The sequence below is a fragment of the Cetorhinus maximus genome, chromosome 3, assembly GCF_964194155.1.
Source record: "Cetorhinus maximus chromosome 3, sCetMax3.hap1.1, whole genome shotgun sequence".
Lineage (NCBI taxonomy): Eukaryota > Metazoa > Chordata > Chondrichthyes > Lamniformes > Cetorhinidae > Cetorhinus > Cetorhinus maximus.
The window spans coordinates 186812492-186834976 of NC_135881.1; the positions used below are offsets into that span (position 1 = coordinate 186812492).

At 41.8% G+C, this 22485-nt stretch overlaps 1 protein-coding gene across 5 annotated transcripts in view; it reads left to right on the plus strand.

Moving 5' to 3' along the window:
- Window positions 1-22485, plus strand: part of LOC144679098 (solute carrier family 12 member 7-like) — a 261233-nt gene that overhangs the window by 71606 nt on the left and 167142 nt on the right. The window contains exon 1 of one of the 5 annotated variants that reach the window (XM_078539394.1): window positions 1910-2000. The exons of 3 other annotated variants lie outside the window; for them this stretch is intronic. In XM_078539394.1, coding sequence (XP_078395520.1) covers window positions 1925-2000 — 76 coding nt within the window. In that variant the 5' untranslated portion in view covers window positions 1910-1924. Of the gene's footprint in view, window positions 1-1909; window positions 2001-22278; window positions 22429-22485 lie in introns of those variants that run through there. One more of the 5 variants, XM_078539395.1, reaches the window with a different exon arrangement.

Genomic DNA, 22485 nt, shown 5'->3' on the forward strand with positions numbered 1-22485 from the left:
CTTTTGTATTGCACTGGAGTATCAGCCTTTATTCTTGTGCTCGAGTCCTGGAATCAAATCCTATTTGTGACAATTAGGGTACTTAATTGGTCCCAAGCTGGGAGGCAATATGACCCATGATTGTCCTTGGTGAGGACAGGAAAAATTGGATGGGGGAATGGCAACTTGAATTTATGTTGCACTTTTTAAGGTAGAAAATTGTAACCATGTTCTCCAGAGGTACGATTGAAAAAAAATGGACTCTTAGCCAAAGGAGTAGGTACTTGAGTTAGTCAAACTTGGGTCCTAACTAGTGCTTGGTGATTGGGAGCACACTGCTGCCTGCTGTCCTGGCAAAGAAAAAAAAAATGTTTAGGTGGTGCATTTAAAATATACCGGGATGTCTTTTCATAAACAGTGAATTGTTTCAACATGGTTTTACAGGTTTTTACAAGGGAACTTGTCCTCCAGCTCTCTTCTGAAAGATTGTAGGAAATACATAAACACTACGCACTTCAGTGATGTTGCAAAGGGTGGTGCCTATCTATGAAATTACAAACTTCCTGGCAATTAACATAACTTCCTTTTGTCTACATTTTTGTGTGCGTATTCCTCTTCCCCCACCTCCCTTGCTATCTGTCTTGAATAAACTATCTGACCAAACTTAGTCCATTTCCTTCATCAGTTTAAAACCTTAATATCCTTTTAAGCCTGCTATTCTCAAAATAAAATGTTCCCAATTCCCAGCGCCTATCCTGAAAACAGAACTTAAGCATACCATTCTTTTGGCCCACTTCTGTACCTTCTGCAGGGCTTCTATCTCCCACCCTGTGTGGGAACCAAAACTTGACACAAAGCTCCAAATATGGCTGTATCAACCTTGCACAGTCTTGATATAATATTAATTTGTATTGTGCTGTCCTAGCAATACAATAGAGTCCAGTTTGTATTTAGTTGGCCACATGGACATTCGATGACTTATCTGTGACCTCCAGGTCACTCTTGCTCAGTAGCCTTTGGTTGGCACTTTTCCATTGTAAATGCATCTACAATTTCCCAAAGATTAATGCATAGCGCAGCATCTATCTTCCTGGCCCATTCCACTAACTTATCTAATTTGACAAAAAAAAAATCTATTTGATCTGGTTCCCTAATTCCTCAGCACATTTTAATGTAACTGTGAACATGTCTGAACTGTGAATACAGTCCTTGTGTGATTTGTTATTAGGCCTCTTGTATATCTGCTCCTGATGATTGATGACTCTGTCTGAGATGCATCCAATTTCCTGTTGGGAATAATACTTGGATGCTGTTGAAATCATTATGACGTTAGCCCCAGTCCCTCCCCTGGCCCACTGGCACATACTCCATGTCTGGTGGAGTACATTATTTTATCACTCTGGTTTATATTTTGTTATGACCAGGTTAAGAGGGGTGAGCTGACTCCCTTCTTTGGCTACTCCGGGAGTTGGTTATAACAGAGAATGAATTTTTTTTAAAGTGTGCTCTTGCCAATTCAATATGTACTTCATTGCTTATAACTCGGTATAAGAATTGAGCCAGCCAGATTCCTTTAGTTAACAAGTAAGGAGTTAGCTTTATGACTAAAATTCACTCAGGTAAAGATATAGAAATTATTAACACACAGGTTTAAAACGTATGAATATGTCCAACTTTCCACTATTGCAAAGACCACACATACACAACTTCCCCAGGCATGCATAAAAAGAAACAAAACTTTACAGAGTATCCAATGTTAAAACTTGGCCAAGTGAAAAAGGTCAAGTGTGAAAAATTATTCACGGATTGTCTAAATGCTTGCTCACAGCTAGAGTTGCTTTCCATGGTGACTGCTGTCACTTTGCAGCTGTGACTGGTTGATTCTCTTTTCTCTTGAAGATGGTGGTGTTGAGTTGGAATGCTCCTTTTTAAGAACTCTGGAGCAATGAGGTCTTCTGGTGTGTTTTCAAACCGCAAACAGGGCTCAGCTTCACTGAGGGACGTTTCAGAGAAAGAGGCGGGTAAGGCTGTTACCCTTACTGTCCCTGTGGCAGTTTGTCTATTAGTTCAAATCTAGTATATTTTACACCCAAGAATTGGGTCAAGTGACCTCTTTCTGGTTTCAATCTGGGGCTTACCTAAGCCATTGTGTTTGAGAGCTGCATAGACTCTGTCTTCATTAAGTAGCTTGTGGCCTTCACAAATGCAACTTAGTGGCTGCTGTAGGCCAGCAGTTTTTGCTTAGCACAAAATGTATACATTCACATTAGTATTCTATGTAATACATTGTTACAAAGATATGTTAAAAATTGTATTGATCTAGCACCTCTCCAGACTTCAGGATGGCACTAATTGCTTTGCAGCTGAAGAATACCCTATAGTTTGAAAAGTGCAGTCAGTTGTTATACCACAACAATATGTTAGCACCCAGTTATTCTATCTAAGTGATGTTGGTTGAGGGATAAATTAATGTCCAGCATGCTGTGGAAAATTCCCCTGCTGCTCTTGAATTAGTACCATGGAATTTTTATGTCCACCTGAGGGGGCAGACAGGGCCTCAGTTTAATGCCCCACCTAAAAGTCAGCACCTCCAATAGCGTAGCACTCCCTCAGTACTTATCCTGGTGCTTTCCAATCTGTTCCCAGCAAAAGTTTTTTTTTTAAAGCAGCAAGCTGACCCATCATCCATTTAGTTTTGCTGGAGTTGGTCTGCATGTACCGCATATAATTCTGGGGAGGAACTTTTAATCTTTAATTTATTATTCCCATAATGCTAAATTCCACAGGCTGTCATCCAGTGACACACCTTAGTAAACTTGCTTGAACAAATGAAGTGAAGGTATTTCCCTTTCACACTTTTTAAACTCACGCAATTTCTGTAACAAAAAAATCTTTTTGTACCCTGTGTGCAGTGTGATTCATCTTGCTCTAGCTATTTGATCTTATACCAAAACAGAACCAGTCATTATTTTTTTTAAAAACCTAAGGAACGTGTGTCCTCCCTAAGGGCAGGAGGCAAGAACTGACAAGCTGCTGCTATTCTACAGAAACGTTGCCCAGTAATTAGTCTCTAGTTTACCCCAAGCTGCGCCTGGTTCTTGGGGTAATTTTTCTGTTTTTCATAGTGCACAGGTACACCACCAGCTTCAAATCTGCCAGTATCAGTAGATCCAATCATTCTGTGAAAACAGTCTGGGGAAGGTGGTGGTGTGAAACACTGCAGAGCAAGTCAAGTACCATTTGTACAGCCAACCTCATTCAGCAATAGTTTGGAACGAGCCTGATTGCTAAAAGACTTTGGGGGGAGGGGGAAATGCTGAATAAATAACATGTTGAAAAATGCACAACAACTGAATATATGCTGGAGAATGGCAGGGGAACATCGCAGTGGTCCAGTTATTCTCCAGTGCCTCACCCAACTTGTCGTTCTTTGTCTGTTACCCTGCTGATGCCTGTCTCGCTCTGTGGCAGGCATCACAGGCTAGTTTGATGCTGTCCTCACCTGATGTTTGCATATGCACATCTGGCTGAAATTGGCTAACTCGCTTGGCGCAGACCAGTGACTGTGTTTGGGAGCTCAGTGAGTTGTATGACTCTATCCTGTATGACCTGATGTGTTTGAGAGCGGAGATTTTTGGAGTGCTTGCAAGGCAGACCAAAAATCGTCAAAAGCCACGGCTTCTGACCATTTTCTGAAAAAGTTGCACAAGGACTATTGAAACTGCTGAATCTCGCCCAGTGGATTAGACAGTGCAGCCTCAAGCATTACAGGAACATAAGAACAGGAGTAGCTGTTCAATTTCTCCAGACTGTTCCGCCATTCAGTTAGACTGTGGCATAAAAACTCCATCTAGCTATAACCCCTAGTTCATAACCCCTGTATGATTAAGGAAACTAATCTCACCTACAGATGCTGATCTCAACTGTAAATTGATAATTAGCAAACAAAAATGATGAATGATTGATGCAGCTGAAGTGCATTTGTAATTATTTATTTTCTTGCCCTAACCTAACAAAAATCTATCTATTTGTTTTGAAATGGCCAATTGATCTGTCCTTGGCAGCTTTTTGGGGAGAGTGTTCCAGATTTCCACTATCTTCTGTGTGAAGAAGTGCTTCCTGACAAAATTAATAGTCTAGCTCTAATTTTAAAGTTATGTCCCTTTTTTTTTCTGGTCTCCCCACCATTCATTTGTTCTTGCATTCTATTGAAGGGTTAGAGACAAGGTACTAGCATGGATAGAAGATTGGCTGTCTGGCAGGAGGCAGAGAGTGGGGATAAGGGGGTCCTTCTCAGGATGGCGGCCGGTGACTAGTGGAGTTCCGCAGGGGTCAGTGTTGGGACCACAACTTTTCACTTTATACATTAATGATCTAGATGAAGAAACTGAGGGCATCCTGGCTAAGTTTACAGATGATACAAATAGGTGGAGGGACAGGTAGTATTGAGGAGGTGGGGAGGCTGCAGAAGGATTTGGACAGGTTAGGAGAATGGGCAAAGAAGTGGCAGATGGAATACAACATGGGGAAGTGTGAGATCATGCACTTTGGTAGGAAGAATAGAGGCATAGACTATTTTCTAAATGGGGAGAGAATTCAGAAATCAGGAGTGCAAAGGGACTTGGGGGTCCTAGTCCAGGATTCTCTTAAGGTTAACTTGCAGGTTGAATCAGTAGTTAGGAAGGCAAATGCAATGTTGGCATTTATTTCGAGAGGACTGGAATATAAAAGCAGGGATGTGCTGTTGAGGCTTAATAAGGCTCTAGTCAGACCACATTTAGAATATTGTGAGCAATTTTGGGTCCCGTATCTCAGCAAGGATGTGCTGGCCCTGGAGAGGGTCCAGAGGAGGTTCACGAGAACAATCCCAGAAATGAAAGGCTTAACATATGAGAAACGTTTGAGGACTCTGGGTCTATAATCGATGGAGTTTAGAAGGATGAGGGGGGATCTGATTGAAACTTACAGAATACTGAAAGGCCTGGATAGAGTGGACATGGGGAAGATGTTTCCACTAGTAGGAGAGACAAGGACCTGAGGGCACAGCCTCAGAGCAAAGGGAAGACCTTTTAGAACATAGATGAGGAGAAACTTCTTTAGCCAGAGAGTGGTGAATCTATGGAATTCATTGCCACAGAAGGCTGTGGAGGCCAGGTCATTGAGTGTATTTAAGACGGAGATAGATAGGTTCGTGACTGGTAAGGGGATCAAAGGTTACGGGGAGAAGGCGGGAGAATGGGGTTGAGAAACTTATCCGCCATGATTGAATGGCGGAGCAGACTCGATGGGCCGAATGGCCTAATTTCTGCTCCTATGTCTTAAGGTCTTATGGTTTCCATTTTAAACATCAATCTCTTGTTCAGATGCTGTGTATTTTATAGTATGTGTTTTTAATTACAGTTTTTCAGCAGTCAGGCTTGTTTCCAGCTATTGTTGAATGAGGCTGGCTGTACAAACCACATTTAAAAAGTGAGTGGTTTTTTTTCCCCGTCACCTGATTTTCATGAATGCTTTGATCCAGCGATACAGAAGGTGCCAGACAGCAGGGTGTACCTGTACACTATGAATAACAGAAAAGTGATGGACCAAAGAGGAGGAGGGGCAGACATGTTTAGTCTCGATAGGTAATGGAAGTCTTCCCAGTTTGTTTCAGACTGGATTGTGTCCTTCACGTGTAGAATGGGTGGATTTGAATATAAATGCTGGATGAAAACCACTGTAGGAGGAGATTTACTGCGTTTCACCCTAGTGCAGCCACGTATTCCATGGTTGGAGCTACACAGCTCTTCACTTTTATTCCCAGACACCACTTTTATTCTTTCATGGGATGTGTGTGTTACAGGTAAGGCCAGCATTTTTTGCTCAACCCTAATTGCCCTTTAGAAGGTGGCAGTGACCACTGCATTCCTTTTGGTGTAGGTAGCACCCGCAGTGCTGTTAGGAAGGGAGTTCCAGGAGTTTGACCCAGTGACAGTGAAGGAACAGTGACATAGCTGTAAGTCAGGATGGTGTGTGACATTGGGGTGGGGGTAATTGAGGAGGGGAAGTCAGGATGGTGTGTGACATTGGGATGGGGGCAATTGAGGAGGGGAAGTCAGGATGGTGTGTGACATTGGGATGGGGGCAATTGAGGAGGGGTTAGGCAGTGGGGAGCTGCAGGTGCTGCTATTCCTATACGTCTAGACCCCTTGTCCTACTAGGTGGTAGAGCGTGGGGCTTTGGAAGGTGCTGTTGAAGGAGGCTTGGCAAGTTGTTGCAGGGCATCTTGCATCTGGTATATACTGCTGCCCTTCTGCATCTCTGGTGGAGGAAGTGAGTATTTAGGATGGGTGGATTGGGTGCCGAGCAAGCAAGCTGGTTTTGTCCTGGTTGAACTTCTTGAGTGTTGGGAACCGCACTACATCCAGGCAAGTGGAGAGTATTCCATCACACTCCTGACTTGAGCTTTGTATATGGTGGACAGGCTTTGGGGAATCAGGAGGCAATTTATTTGCCGCAGGATTCCTAGCCCCTGACCTCTTATAGCTACAATATGTATGTGGCTAGCTTCTGGTTAATGGTAACTCCCAGGATTTTGATAGTGGGGGATTCAGTGATGGTAATGCCATTGAATGTCAAGGGGAGATGGTTAGATTCTCTCTCATTGGAGATGGTCACTGCCTGCACTGAAGTGGCACAAGTGTTACTTACCACTTACCAGCCCAAGCCAGAATGTTGCTGTATATATATATATATTGTTACAACTAGGTTAATGGGTGAACTGACCCTTCTCATTGTCCCACTCCTGAGTTGGTTACACCAGAGTTTAAATTTAAAAGGGAAGTGATATTGCCAACTTCATATATATTTATCTGTGTATAGCTCTGTGCAAGGAATAAGCCAGCCAGGTTCCTTAAGTTGACAAATAGAGTTGGAGTTTTATTTCTAAAACTCTCTCAGGTAAAGATGCAGAAATTATTAACCGAAGGTTTAAAATGTACAAATGTGTCCAACCACCCACTAATGCAAAAAAAAACTCTGCAGTGTATCAGACATTAAAAACGTGGCCAATAACAAGTCAGGAAAAGAATTATTTATTTAGTGTCCAGATGCTTGCAGTCCATAGTAGCTGCTGGTTCTTAGGGTTTCTCAATGGTGACATTGGTGTTGATTTGGAATTCCCCTTTAAGAACTCTCGGTTTGAAGCAATGAGGACTCATGGTGGGTTTTCCAAATCACAAACAGCTCGACTTTGATGAGAGAGGTTTCAGGAGAGAGAGAGGGGCAAGACTATTGCCCCTGTGGCAGTCTGACTATCATAAATCTAGTTTCTTTTTTACTCCCAAGAGCTGGATCACGTGACCTCGAGTTCCATAGACACACTCCATTAAAAGCAGTTTGTTTCCTTCGCAAATGCAACATAGTAGCTGCTGTACACCGGTGTCCTATGCTTAAGAAAAGTGTTCTTTTCTAAAAGTTCAAAACATAGTTCTGTCCTGCTAATGACATTATAAAGTAAAATATTTTATATAACACAGCTTCATAACAATATACTGACTGCTTCAGTATCTGAGGAGTCGTGAATGGTGCTGAACACTGTGCAGTCATCAACGAACTTCCCATTTCTGACCTTACGATGGAGGGAAGGTCATTGATGAAGCAGCTGAATATGGTCGGGCCAAAGACACTACCCTGAGGAGCTCCTGCAGTAATGCCCTGGAGCTGAGAGCTCAATTGCCAACGGATTTGGTGCTTCGAGGGTTGCCTGATTGGCCTCCAACCATGACCACCACCTTTTAGATTTCACATCCAGTTCCCCTGAGAAGCCAGTCACAATTTTCACTTGGCAATCAGTCCATGACCCAGACATTGTAAACAAACCTACAGGGTGTCTGCTTGCTGACTAATGTGAAATGTGGATGTACTCCTTGTGCAATCTTTTTTAGATGTTGGTGATGGTGGGAGGCTTTTTGTTCAAGTTGAACAATGTCCTGATCTACCATTCAATCTTAAAGGAAAATTGTAACTTTTTATTTTGCGAGCGAACCTTCCAGAAGCCTGCTATCAGGATCATTGTACTTTAAGCTGGCTTGAAGTAGCTTTAGTGTTCACACAATTTTTCATGTCTTCCAAATGCACATTAATAAGGTCAGATAAAGCTACAAGAAAGGAAGTTTCAATCTGCTGGCTCACGTTTAAGTAAATAGAACGGAATGTGCATTGTTTTTAAAAATCTTATTGTGAAGACAGCACCCTGTGCTGCATCTGCATGGGTGTGTGTGAAAGTGCATGATGTCTTAAATGATGTCCTGTAAATTATCTCCATCAAAATACCTTTTGTTAGCATACCTTGCAATCACCTGCTTTTCCTTCAGTTGGCAGCTGAATGGTTGAAAGTTGTTTGCCATGTCATCTGACAGCCCCTTTAAGGAATATCATTGAAGCGGTTCAATGTTTATTATTGACCCACAAACTGCATACAGTGCACCTTTCGTGGTAAAATTGATTATCAAATCCATGGGCAGGGCAGGAGAGGGAATTGCCAAAGGCCTGTGTAATTGAATGTCTTTTATTTAAATTTAGAAATCTGTGAGCTTTGTAGAGTGGAAGTGCAGTGTTAATTGAATTCAGTGGCAGAATGGATTAGAAGGTCTGAATGGCCTATTCCTGTTCCTATTTTTCTATGCTGCTGCATTTGTGCCAGCCGCTATTTTAACTTCCGGGTTTCAGGAGGTGTGTTCCCGTGCCTGCTCACAGTGAGGGCCTCATTACTGTGCAAAAATCAGGTTCTGATGGTATAAATCTAACCTCTATGACATTGAAGGAGAGGAGGATAGAACTAGGGAACTGGAAAAATGTTGACGTGTAACGGTGGGAATTTTTCTAAACATTAAAGAGAAACATATTCTGCTAAAGAAAAGCAAAACTAGAACAAACTCGCTGATACTGTAACACAATGGATGAAGAAAGAAACAAGCTGATACAATTCCAAAGGTGAAGAGGAATTGCTATATGAAATTAACAAAGAGTATAAAAAGAATCACTTTTATAGACCCATCAATAACAAAAGGAAAATTAGGACAGGATCAGTAAGGAACACAGGATAAATTGTGAAATGTCAGAAATATTGGTTAGTTACTTCAGTTTTTACCAGGAAGACTAAAAATTGGACATGGCATTAGATGAAAAAATCGAGCATTTAAGATAGGAGGGAGAGTATAAATCCCACCAGCCCCGACGGATTGCATCCATATACACTCAAAGAAGCTAAGAAAGACAGAACAAAGGCACTAATGTATGCAGTGAAACCTGGACAGTTGAACACCTGCAAAAATAAAGGACACTTGGTGACCATCCCAAATTTCTTGCATTGTAATGGATACAAGCTGCACCTGGAAACTATGGAGATGCAGAAGTTACAAACCAGGCAACCCTCGAAGTACCAAATCCGTTCACAATGTCAATCGGAACACGTGCAGGTTAAATGTGAGGTGGCCACAGTTGATAAAACACCCTTTGTGGAATGAGGATTTCTAGCCACAAACTGCTCCATCTCTGCAATTGAATGTTTTTATGGCCCTATCCCAAGGCTGGAGGAGTTTCTCTGATGCTATGGTTGCTGAGAAAAAAGAATGCCCATCACACAAGATGGAAACTGCACCAGGCGTAGGGATACCCACTTCTGGATTGACAATACACTTGCAAAACAGGGCTTGGGTCTCTGGGGCGCTGCCTTGAGCAGCCTGGAAGATAACTGAATTTTCTATGGAGATTATAATGTGGTGATAATATCCTGCCGCAGTGCACCCCTACTGTGTGATATCACCCTCTTAAGAGCGCCACAACCAGAAGGAATGCATTTGGAATAGGGCTGGAGAGTGTGGAATCATGGCTGTCAACATTGTGCCCTTGGCCTAAAGTGGGAAGGGGTGCTCCTGAAATGGCCATTGGGAGAGGGATAGAGAATGGGGAGTGAAAGAAAATAGTCTGGCAGATTGGGGCTTCTGGAGGGGTAGTGGTGGTACCATTATTATAAGCAGGTACAGGAGCAAAGCAACAACAGAGTGGAAACAACTAACATGGAAGAACCGATGGAGGCGAAGGAAAAGCTGTTGAATCTGTGGAATCTTTGATCACATATGGCCATTTTATTAAAAATTCATTTACAGGATGTGGGTGTTACTGGCTAGGCCAGCATTTGTTGCCTATCCCTAATTGCCCTATAAAAGGTGGTGGTGAGCTGCCTTCTTGAACTGCTGCAATCCCTGTGGTGTAGGTACACCCACAGTGCTGTTAAGGAGGGAGTTCCAGGGTTTTGAACCAGTGACAGTGAAGGAACGGTGATATATTTCCAAGTCAGGATGGTGAGTGGCTTGGAGGGGAACTTCCAGGTGATGGTGTTCCCATGTATCTGCTGTCCTTCTGCCTTCTGGATGGTAGTGGTTGTGGGTTTGGAAGGTGCTGCCTAAGAAGCCTTGGTGAGTTTCTGCAGTGCATCTTGTAGATGGTACACTGCGTGTGTCAGTAGTGGAGAGAGTGAATGAATGTTTCTGGATGGGGTGCCAATCAAGTGGGCTGCTTTGTCCTGGATGGTGTTCAGCTTCTTGTGTTGTTGGAGTTGCACTCATCCAGGCAAGTGGAGAGTATTCCATCACGTTGCTGACTTGTGCCGTGTAGGAGGTGAGTTACTCGCCGCAGGATTCCTAGCCTTTGACCTGCTCTTGTAGCCACAGTATTTTTATGGCCAGTCCAGTTCAGTTTCTGATCAATGGTAACCCCCCAGGATGTTGATAGTGGGGGATTCAGTGATGGTTACGCCTTTGTATGTTAAGGAGCATGGTTAGATTCTCTCTTGTTGGGGAGGGGCATTGCTTGATACTTGTGTGGCGCAAATGTTACCACTTGTCAGCCCAAGCCTGGATATTGTCCAGCTCTTGCCGCATTTGGACATGGACTGCTTTAGTTCCTGAGGAGTCAAGAATAGTGCTGAACATTGCGCAATCATCAGCGAACATCCCCACTTCTGACCTTTATGATGGGAGGAAGGTCATTTATGAAGCAGCTGAAGATGGTTGGGCCGAGGACACTACCCTGAAGAACTCCTGCAGTAATGTTCTGCGACTGAGATGACTGACCTCCAAGAACCACAGCCGTCTTCCTTTATGCTAGATATGACTCCAACCAGCAGAGAGTTTTCCCCCCTGATTCCCATTGACTCCAGTTTGACTAGAGCTCCTTGATGCCACACTTGGTCAAATGCTGCCTTGATGCCAAGGGCAGTCACTCACCTCGCCTCGTCTCGCCTCTGGAGTTCAGCTCTTTTTTTTTGTCCATGTTTGAACCAAGGCTGTAATGAGGTCAGAAGCGGATTCACCCTGGCGGAACCCAAACCGAGCGTCAGCAAGCAGATAGAGACTAATATTTATTCCCTTCCCTTTCACATTGATATCAGAAAAGAAGCAATATGAAGGGATCTGGAAGTTACCAGGTGGAGAGCGCCAGCTCTCGGGGCTCAAGGCTTTCTTGTGTGCTGTAATTTCTCCGTTTCCCACCTTTGTATGCTGACAGCTGACCTTGGAATACCTTGTGCAACAGTTGCTGGCTCGAAACCATAAGCAAAAATACTCAAATACAGGGAACCCAACCATGAAGGCAAATGAAATAACACTTGTAATAGCCATGTGATGCATGTGATCATGCTTTGCATAGTCAGAATGTCATGTGACGAAACCTCCAGGAATGTCACCAACCAGGGTTGGCAATCCTAATGGGCAGTCCTTCAAACCTCTGTCAAGCAGAGGTACCATCCAACATCAGGTGATGGAATTCAGTTTCTATTCCTGTGAAATTTAAAATGGTATTTATATGCAGAGCAGAGGAGCATAGCAGTGTGTGAAAGTGGCAGCACAGGAGGGAAGTTGGGGTCAGACTTTAAGCAATGGATACAGTAACAACAACTTGCATTTAAATAGCGCCTTCAACATAATAAAACACCGCATGGTAGTTCAGAGGACTTATAAAACAAAATATGAGCCATATAAGGTGATAGTAGGGTAGGTAACCAAAAGCTTGGTCAGAGTTTGGCTGTAAGGAGTCTTTTAAAGGCAGAATGTGAGAAGGCGAGGCAGAGTGGCTTGAGGGAGGGAATTCCAGAGCTTGGGTCCACGTAGCTGTTGGCATAACCACCAGTGGTGGAGTGATTAAAATCAGGGGTGTTCAAGAGATTGGAATTAGGAGTGCAGATATCTTAAAGGTTTATAGGGCTGATTGCAGCACATGAATTAAGCACTCAACTCAACCAAAAATGCACGAATAGCTGGTGAGAGGTAAAGTTTAAGCTGTGATTTTAGGATCAAGTCTCACTCCACTAATTCAAGTACTGATGATCTGTTAGTCCCCCACCCTCCCCAGAATTAGGCTGCCAGACAGCTAATATTCCTATATTCAAAAAGGAAGATGAGACAAATCCAGGGAACTACAGACCAGTTAGCTTCATGTTGGTGGTAGGAAAGATATTGGAATCTTTACTCAAAGGTGTAACCTTTTAGAAATCAGATATATAATAAAGAATAGGCAGCAATGGATTTCAAAAGAGGTCATTGTTGACTAATCTTATTGAATGCTTCTTTTGAAGAAGTAACAAAGAAGAGTAGACAATTGTAATGTGATACATGTAATATACATGGGCTTTCAAAAGGCTTTTGATAAGGTATCTCATAATAGACTTGGTCTTATAACATTTGCTAATCATTCTGCTACGTGTCCCCTTAATCTAACTGCTCCAACTTTGTCAAAGTGCATACATATATACGAACATATGAATTAGGAGCAGGACTAGGCTACTTGGCCCCTTGAGCCTGCTCCGTCATTCAATAAGATCATGGCTGATCTGATTGTAATCTCAACTCCACATTTCTGCTTATCCCCACAACCTTTCACCGCCTTGTTAATCAAGAATATGTCTAGCTCTGCCTTAATGATCAAAGACTCTGTTTCCACCGCCTTTTGAGGAAGAGAGGTCCAAAGACTCATGACCCTCTGAGGGTGAAAAAATTCTCCTCATCTCTGCCTTAAATGAGTGACCTCTCATTTTTAAACAGTGACCCTTAGTTCTAGATTCTCCCACAAGAGGAAACATCCTCTCCATATCCACCCTGTCAAGACTCCACAGGAGCTTTAAAGGTTTCGATCAAGTTGCCTCTTACTCTTCTAAATTCCAGTGGGTACAAGCCCAACCTGTCCAACCTTTCCTCATAAGTCAACCCACCCATCCTGGTGCTAGTCTAGTAAACCTTCTCTGAACTGCTAATGCATTTAGATCTTTCCTTAAATAAGGAGACCAGTACTGGAGACAATACTCCAGATGTGGTCTCTCCAGTGCCCTGTACAACCGAACCAAAACCTCCCTACTTTTGCAATCAATTCCCCTCACAATAAGTGATAACATTCTATTGGCTTTCCTAATTACTTGCTGTTCTTATTCTTCCTGCCAGAATGGACAGTTTCATATTTTCACATTTCATATTCCATTTGCCGGATCTTTGCCCACTCACTTAACCTATCTATGTCACTTTGCAGCCTCTTTATGTCCTCTTCATAGTTTATTTTCCTGTCTTTCTTTGTGTCATCAGCAAATGTAGCAACCATTCCTTTGGTCCCTTCATCTAAGTCATTTATATAAGTTATAAAATGTTGAGACCCGAGCACTAATCTCTGTAGCAAACCACTCGTCACATCCTGCCAACCAGAAAACAAATAATTTATGTCAAGCATCTGCTTCCTGTTAGCTAGCCAATCTTCTATCCATGCCAATGTGTCACCCCCTACCTCATGGGCTTTTATTTTACGCAATCACCTTTGATGTGGTACCTTTATTAAATGCCTTCTGGAAATTTAAGCACAGTACATCCACCAGTTCCCCTTTATCCACAACACATGTGACTCCTTCAAAGAACTCCAATAAATTGGTTAAACATGATTTCCATTTCACAAAACCATGTTGATTCCGTCTGATTGCCTTGAATCAAGTGCCTGGCTATAACATCTTTACTAATCGCTTCTAACATTTTCCCTATGACAGATGTTAGGCTAACTGGCCTGTAGTTTCCTCCTTTCTGTCTCCCTCCCTTTTTGAATAAAGGAGTTATATTTGCTATTTTCCAATCTAATGGAACCTTCCCCAAATCTAGGGAATTTTGAAAAATGAAAACCAATGCATCAACTAGCTCATTAATCACTTCTTTCAAGACCTTAGGGTGAAGTCCATCTGGATCTGGAGATTTGTCAGCCTGCAGCCCCAACAATTTGCTCAATACCACTTCCCTGATTAATGTAATTGTCCCCGAGTTCTTCCCTCCCTTCCATTTCCTGATTTACAGCTATTTCGGGGGTGTTACTTGTGTCCTCTATAGTGAAGGCTGAAGCAAAATACCTGTTTAATTCATCCGTCATCTCCTTACTTTCCATTATCAATTCCCCAAACGCACTTTCTATCGGACCAATGCTCATTTTGTCAAGTCTTCTTTAAATATGTATAGAAACTCTTACTGTCCATCTTTATACTACTAGCTAGCTTTCTCTCATACTCTAATTTCCCCTCCTTATTAATCTTTTTGTCATTCTTTGTTCTTTATATTCTTTCCAATCTCCTGACCTGCCACCCATCTTTGTGTAATTATATGCTTTTTCTTTAAGTTCGATACTGTCTTTAATTTTTTTAGTTAACTACGGATGGTGGGCCCTCCCCTTGGAATTTTTCTTTCTCATTGGAATGTGTATATTCTGTGTATTCTGAAATATCCCTTCAAATGTCTGCACTGAACCTCTATTGACATATCCTTTAACCTCATTTGCCAGTTCACTATAGCTAGTTATGCGTTCATGCCCTCATAATCGCTCTTAAGTTTAAAATACTAGTCTTGGATGCACTCGTTTCTCCCTCAAAACGAATGTACAGTTCAATCATATTATGAAGCTGAAGTTAAAGGAAGCTACTTAGACTGGTAAAAAGTGAGAAATGGTATTCTTCAGTAATAGGTATTGGGGTATAGGTAATAGGTACTGTTGACTATTTACATAAATGATTTAGACTTTGAAATCCAAGGTCAACTAAGCCATAAGAAGTATAAACAGAGCAATGAGGTTCTTGAGAGAGAGAAAAGATATGTTGACCTTGATTAGAGAATGCTGAGTAGTGTGTACAGTTCTGACCACCATATTGCAGAAAGAATATGGAAACACTGGAGAAAGTAGGGGGGAAATTATAAAGGTAATACCAGAACTGAGAAGGAAGATTTAAATGGTTCGGGCTCTTTTCTCTAGAAAAGAGGAGTCTGAGACATGATCTAATACAGACCTTTAAAATTATGAAGGATTGAATTAGGGTAGAGGAGAGGTTTGCATTTGTGGGAGTGTCCAAAACTATAGGCCACAAATAGTCACTAATAACCCAGTTAGGAATTCAGGAGTAACCTCTGTACTTGAAGAGTGGTGAGAATGTGCAACCACCATATGAGTGGTTAAGATTATTGGTGCATTTAAGGGGAAGCTAGATAAGTGTGTGAGTGAGAAAGGAATGGAGAACATGTTGATAGGGTGAAACAAAGTAAGCTGGGAAGAAGCTTGTATGTAGCGTAAACACTGGCATAGACTTATTGCTGTGAAATTCAAATAATATATCCACATGGACAGTCCAGTCTTTTTTCATCATTTTAATTACTTCTAAAAAAGGTCTCCTTGCTTTTCTAGAGTGAAAAAGACCCCTCCCTGATGGTATTGTGATAGCCAAAGACTTTTAAAATCAGTATTAATCCTGCTCCTGTACTTGTTTACCTGGGGCATCTATCTCCCAGTTTGTATGAGGTGACCAGAACTGGGCAGTGTATTCTACATGAGGTTTAACTAAGGTCTTTTTTAATCTCATCCTCTGAGAGTAGTTGTAGGAGTGTATTAACGTAATTGGTGTGGAAAATATTTTTTGGATATTTCTAATATGCTGCTTTGATTATTGTCTCCTTTAATTTGAGTTACATAATGAGCAAGATTTGCTGATGGTTAGATTTTGATGGAGTTTTTAGAAGAGATGTTTTGAAATGGAGCCTGGTAATAGGCAAAGGAAAGCTCAGAAGGGTGCAGTTTATGCCACTGAGCTTCCTAAATTCTTTTATTCTTCTTGTTCTGCATGCATTGTTAATTTTATCCTCCACATGGATGGGTTGCCTATTTCCTGCACGGTTGGTACTGCTCTGTAACTGGTACGGAGAATGCAGTATGCCTGTTGAGATTATTATTTATCTTGTTTGGAAATTACAATTTTGTTTTCAGAACTGACCTCAGCAAGGTTTGGGCATTGGTGCCAATCGCTGCGCAGCATGCTAGATACCATCTTTCTTGATAAATATGGCATCCAGTACAAAATCATATAGCAGCTTAAAGGAGAATCATTCAACATCATTGCTAGATTTGAATATATCATTCCTTTCTAAGCCTGTCCCTTTCTATGAAGATATATTTGACATAAAAGCAAACGGGGGAGGAAAGGACAGCAGGCTTGAGAATCTGTGAAGAAAACAGGCTGACTAATGTTATAAATGTGGATGCTTCATCAGAACTGACAGATGAATTGAGCTCCTTGGTATAATGGACAAAATAAAGGGGGAGGGTAAAGAGAATCAGAAAAATCTCAAATCATTGAAATGATCTTTATACAACATTCACAGGGCTTCACCTCTTTCCAGCTTTCTAAATTTAAAACTAAATCTACTCAATTGAAAATCTCACCCCTAAATCAGAGGGTTATGGAATTTGAGTATGAAATTTAGGCTGACTGTCCTGGTAGTAGAAGGTGTTGTCCTTTTTGAATGTGATATTTGGATGTAAAAAAAAAATCCATGGTATTATTTGAAGAAGAGCATGGGAGTTCTCCCTGGTGCTCTGGTCACTACTTGCCCTTCAACCAACATCACTACACCAAATTATGTGCCATTCTCATATGGCTATGGGAGCTTGCTGTGTGCAAATTAATTGCCATGTTTCCAACATTAAAACAATGATTGCATTTCATTGGTTGTAAAGCACTTTGGGACATCCTGAAGGCATGATGGGCACTACATTAATTCAAGTTCTTTTTTGACATGGATCAGCACTCCTGATTCTTGACCTTTTTTTATTCTCAAGTTCCCAAACTATGCTGTTCAGTAGCGTTAAGGGACCCTCTGCTCTTCTAGTTTTCAGTTATAATAAAGAGTCTAAACCAATCTTTTCTCTTTATAAATATTGATTGACCTGCTGTTTTCAGCATTTTCTGTTAAATTTAGAAATGAAAGCACTTTTTTTTCTTTTAATTCATGTGCACGATTTTTCCTAGAGGAGATGTTTCTATTGTATAGAGTTAAATCAATTTGTGATTTGATCTTAGAGTCTTAGTAGATCAAACTGAGCTGCGTAACCGCACAGAATATGATTCTGGAGCTGCACAGCACCCTTATCAGATTGTACCTGAATACAGTATTGTGCTTTTAATTGTAGTGACACGAGGCAAATGTTAACAAAGTGGCGGCGGTATCCAGAAGGGCCACAAAGGCTGTTTGCTGGTGTCATGAGTCTGCTAGTGTAACAAGTCTGCATTTTGAGCAAAGATGGAAGAGACTTGTTTTTCAGCCTGGAAAGTGGTGTCTGAGAGGTGATCTTTTAACATTATACAGGCTAGTAAATGGTATGGAGAAGGTAAATCTAAAAATGTTTTAAATTGTTGAGAGGGACCGAGAGTATGTAGATCAAATCTAGGAAAAGGCACATTAGGATAAATATTAGGATATTCTTATACACAACATGAACAGACTCCTGGATAGAGAAGTGAAGTTAAAACCGTTTAATCTTCCAACTAATTAGATAGGATCTCTTTGGATGGATGAATTTGGATGGACGGAATGGCCCTGCTCATCTGTAATAATCCTGTGATTTGTTAATTTTGAAAGATTTCTAGATAAATGGTTTAAAAATGAAACTGAGCTCTGCCAACCTTAAAACTTAACAATTTTTAAGTAATTGAGCCATTCCGATGGGAAAGCCTCTGGATCATTCCCCAGTTTGTGTAGCTGATCTTGGTTGCTCTCACTTAGTGTAGTGTTAAGAGGGCTACAGTGTTTCCTCAGTGCACCTGAGGGAAGGATATCAGCCAATGATCCATCCTGATCAGTGTCTTCCCTGAGAATGTACATATTATGAACATCGAGGGTGAATGGAATCAGGTTCTGCCATGATGTCTTGTCATGACCAAATAATCTGTTGGCACTCAAGTGCTTAAGCTTGAGAGGAGAGTAGAAGAAATTGGTGATGAAAGTAAAAGCAAGTTCTACAGCTACTGTGGGATTCTAACTTTTTAAACCACAGAATAGATTTTAAACTTATTGACTCGACATCTAACTGGCGTAAGGTCAGTTACCTGTTACAGAACTGCCCAACTTTCTTTTCCATTGACTTTGATCCACAATAGAATCATAGAAAGTTTACGGCACAGAAAGAGGCCACATGGCCCATTGCGTCTGCATTGGCTGAAAAACAAGCCACCCAGCCTAATCCTAGTTTCCAGCATTTGGCCCATAGCCCTGCAGGTTACCTTTCTGTGAGTTGAGCGTTTCTGCCTCCAGGCAGAAACCCTTTCAGGCAGTGAGTTCCAGATTCCCACAACCCTCAGGGTGAAAAAATGTTTGCTCATATCCCCTCTAATCTTTCTACCAATCACTTTAATGTGCCCTAGTCACCGACCTCCCTGCTAAAGTAAATAGGCCCTTCCCATGCACTCTATCCAGGCCCCTCTCAATTTTGTACATCTCCCCTCAGCCTTCTCTGTTCCAAAGAGAACAACCCCAGCCTATCCAACCTTTCCTCCTGCAATTTTCCAGTCCTGGCAACATCCTCGAAAATCCCCTCTGTACTCCCTCTAACGCATTTGCATCCTTTCTGCAATGAGGTGACCACCACTGCACACAGTACTCAAGTTGCAACCTAACTAATATTTTATGCAGTCCCAGCATAACTTCCTTGGTCTTATATTCTATGCCTCAGCCAATAAAAGGATTCCATATGGCTTCTTAACCACCTTGTCGACCTGTCCTGCTACCTTCAGGGATCTGTAGACATTCACCCTAAGGTCCCTGACTTCCTCTACACCTCTCCGGTATCCTCCCGTTTATTATTTAATCCTTTGCCTTGCTTGACCTCCTGAAATGCATCACCTCACACTTCTCTGGGTTGAATTCCATTTGCCACTTTTCTGCCAACCTGACCAAGGATCTAGTACACAATGCTCAGTTTTATGCTCAGGCAGCAAATGGAAAATCTATCTCTATGTGTCTTGTGATTGCATTATATACAACATCACTCAAGAAGCTTGACACCATCCAAAACAGTCCATTTGATTAACAGTCCATCCACTAGTGCAACACTGACTAGAGTGTGAATCTACAGGATGCGTTGCAGAAACTCCCAAACCCACGTCCTCCACCACCACCACCACCTAGAAGGAAGAGGGCTGCAAATGTGTTGGAACACCAACTTGGACACCATTCGATTTGGACATATATCATTGCTGAAAAAAAGAGACATGCTGTTTAAGCTTTTCATCTTGCACTCGGGACAGATCGCAAGATTACCAACAATAAAGGGAACAACAATTTATACTGCAAGAGAAGAGAGTGCTGATTGGTTAGCAAATTGATTTTGGTAGAGGCTTTGTTCCCTCTACGGTTGGTAATCTTGTGATCTGTCCTGATGAATTCAAGACGAATATCTTGGACAAGCATGTCTCTTTCCTCAGCAATACTCGAGTTCTGTACTACTGGCGGTGGCATAGTCACTGGGCTAGTATTCCAGAAGACCCAGGGTAATTCTCTGGGGACCTGGGATTGAATCCCACCCCAGCAGATGGTGAAATTTGAATTCAATAAAAACCTGGAATTGAAAGTCTGATGATGACCATGAAACCCATTGCTGATTGTCGTAAAAACCCATCCAGTTCACTAATGCCCTATAGGGAAAGAGATCTGCCCTTACTTGTCTGGCCTACATGTGACTCCAGATCCACAGCAATGTGGTTGACTCTTAAATGCCATCTGAAAAGGGCAATTAGGGATGGGCAATAAATGCTGGCCTAGCCAATGATGCGCACATCCCATGAACGAATAATAAAAAAAAATCATCATTCCTTCATTGTTGCTGGGTCTAAATTCTCGAATTCCTAACCTTACATGGCTGTTGGTATACCTTGACCATACAGATGCTGTGGCATTTGGGCAACTCACTGCCACCTATTCACAGGCACCAAGGGATGGGCAATTAAAGCCAGCCTTGTAAGTGACACCAGCATCCAAGTGACCTGGGTCCTATTCTAGTCTCTGGGGCAGTCTAACCAGTTTAACACAACCACCCTCACCACTGACGTAGCTTTACTCCTATATTGAGCATCTATTGATTTCTACTCTAGGACCAATTTCTTTTCCATCCTTGAGTTTTACACTGAGTCCTTTTGCTCTTAAGTGGCAGCATTTACAAAATTTCAATTTCAATTTTATATTACTGTCATGTATAGCCTATTTATGTACTGTAGTTCAGGGGGCCAAATAGGTGACGTCAACAGTATTAATGTTAAATCCCATAGCTGAACATTTTGATGACACCTATGCCTTTGAACACTCGAGCTGTGATTTCTTGTTCACTCTTCCTCAGAGTGAGACTTGGTGATTAATGCTGACTAATTCCATAAACTCTTTTGCTCAAGTCACTCTTTTGAACTTGAGCCATATCCCTTTTGTGCAATGCTTTAACACCAATTTCAATTGCGAAGTATTCTGATGTGCAAATAAAACAAGTCCTGGATAAATTTGCATTTTCAGCTAAAATGCCAATAACTGGTTAGTAGGTTGCGTAGATCATTGCAATTTATAGGTTCTGACTATTGCAAATTGATGGTTGTGCTTATCTGTGTAACTGGCTGCTCTTCAAAAGTAGTTCCTTTTGACTTGGACATTTGACTTTCACATCTTCAGGATGTCTGGAAAAAGTGTCAAAGAAGTCATCCATCTCTCCCTTGATTTTTTTCTTCTTCTTCTTGCCTTTCCCTTTTCTCACCCTCTCCTAGGATTACCAACTCTGCATGGAATGTATTCTGGGACATTTCATCACCTGATTTGCCATCCCCTTCACTCCTGCTATTGGTCATCTAGCATATCCATCCCATGGTGCACTGTCTTCCCCTGTCAATTGGAAAGTAAATAGTCTTTGGTATCTGACTGGATGATGTGTGACTTTCTTTTCCCATGCCCCCCGTGATTTTTTTTTTTTGGGGTGCTTGCAGCAGTAATCTGGGAGATGACTCTTGAATCCTGGACTCCAGGACAATCTGGAACTTGGGCAACTCTACCCCCTCTTATCTATTTTCGTTTCATCTTTCTCTTCCCTTTGACTTTCTCCGCTCCCTTCCCACTCGGCACCAACACGCCCCCCCCCCCCCCCCCCCCCCCACCTCCCCCGCAAGATCTGTTTTTATCTCTTTTCCCACCTTCATGCAGTCTGCTTTTCTCTGAGGACAGAAAGAAACTGCACTAGTGTGTTGCATCTATTTAGTCCCAGGATCTATTTGAAGATTGCAGGGGCGGGGTAAAGATTTGTGACCACAATGCTAATTAGCCTTAACACACCAGTGGCACGTCTGTTAGTTCTGGCACTCAGAATATTTGTATGCCCAAATGGTACATTTACCTCCTGCACTAAAGGCACTACCTGAAACTTGCGAAAAGAACAGCCCTTTGGTGATTTTTCCAGATTTTGTTGGTCTACTGAGCATCCTTCCCAAATAAAGAATGACTTAAAAGACTTTTGCTTGTTGAATTTTTCCCATTTAAAGACTTGTATGATTTCTTGCCTCCTGTTATGTTCCTCACTCTTGACTGTTCTCCTTGTAAAGTAAGAATGAAAGGTGAATTGGGCTATTTTGATACCTTTAAGTTTATAAGGATAGAAAGAATGATCAATTTATCAACTTCTTTTAAAAGAAAAGAATAAATGTCTTTTTTAAAAATAAAAGTGTGCTTTGCAAAATATCCCTGTTATCCATTTGGTGGGCTGCGGTACTGGGATTCAACACTTGCTTCTGGCCTGGTCCACTTGTAGATGTGGAAACTTCCTGACTTCAGTTTAGACAGCAAAACCAGAACACCTGAAGTAATGACATGAATCAGTACAGTGTTCAGCCAAGGATGGGTGGAGTGTGGTGGTTTCCATATAAGGTAACAGGTCACATGGTCAGAGATCCAAGCAATAGAATTAAAGCAGCAAGTTAGTCGAGCAGAGTCACAGCAGCCCATACACATGGTGTAAAAATGCCGACCAACTTCACTGTTCTGCCAGTGGATGATGAAGGAGCCCCAAAGGAGGGCACAAGTCTTGAGAACAACCCCGAAGTATTGGCTTCTGGTGAGTGAACAAGTTACAAACAAAACTCTGGCTAGAGCTAAATGCTTGTTTAACAAT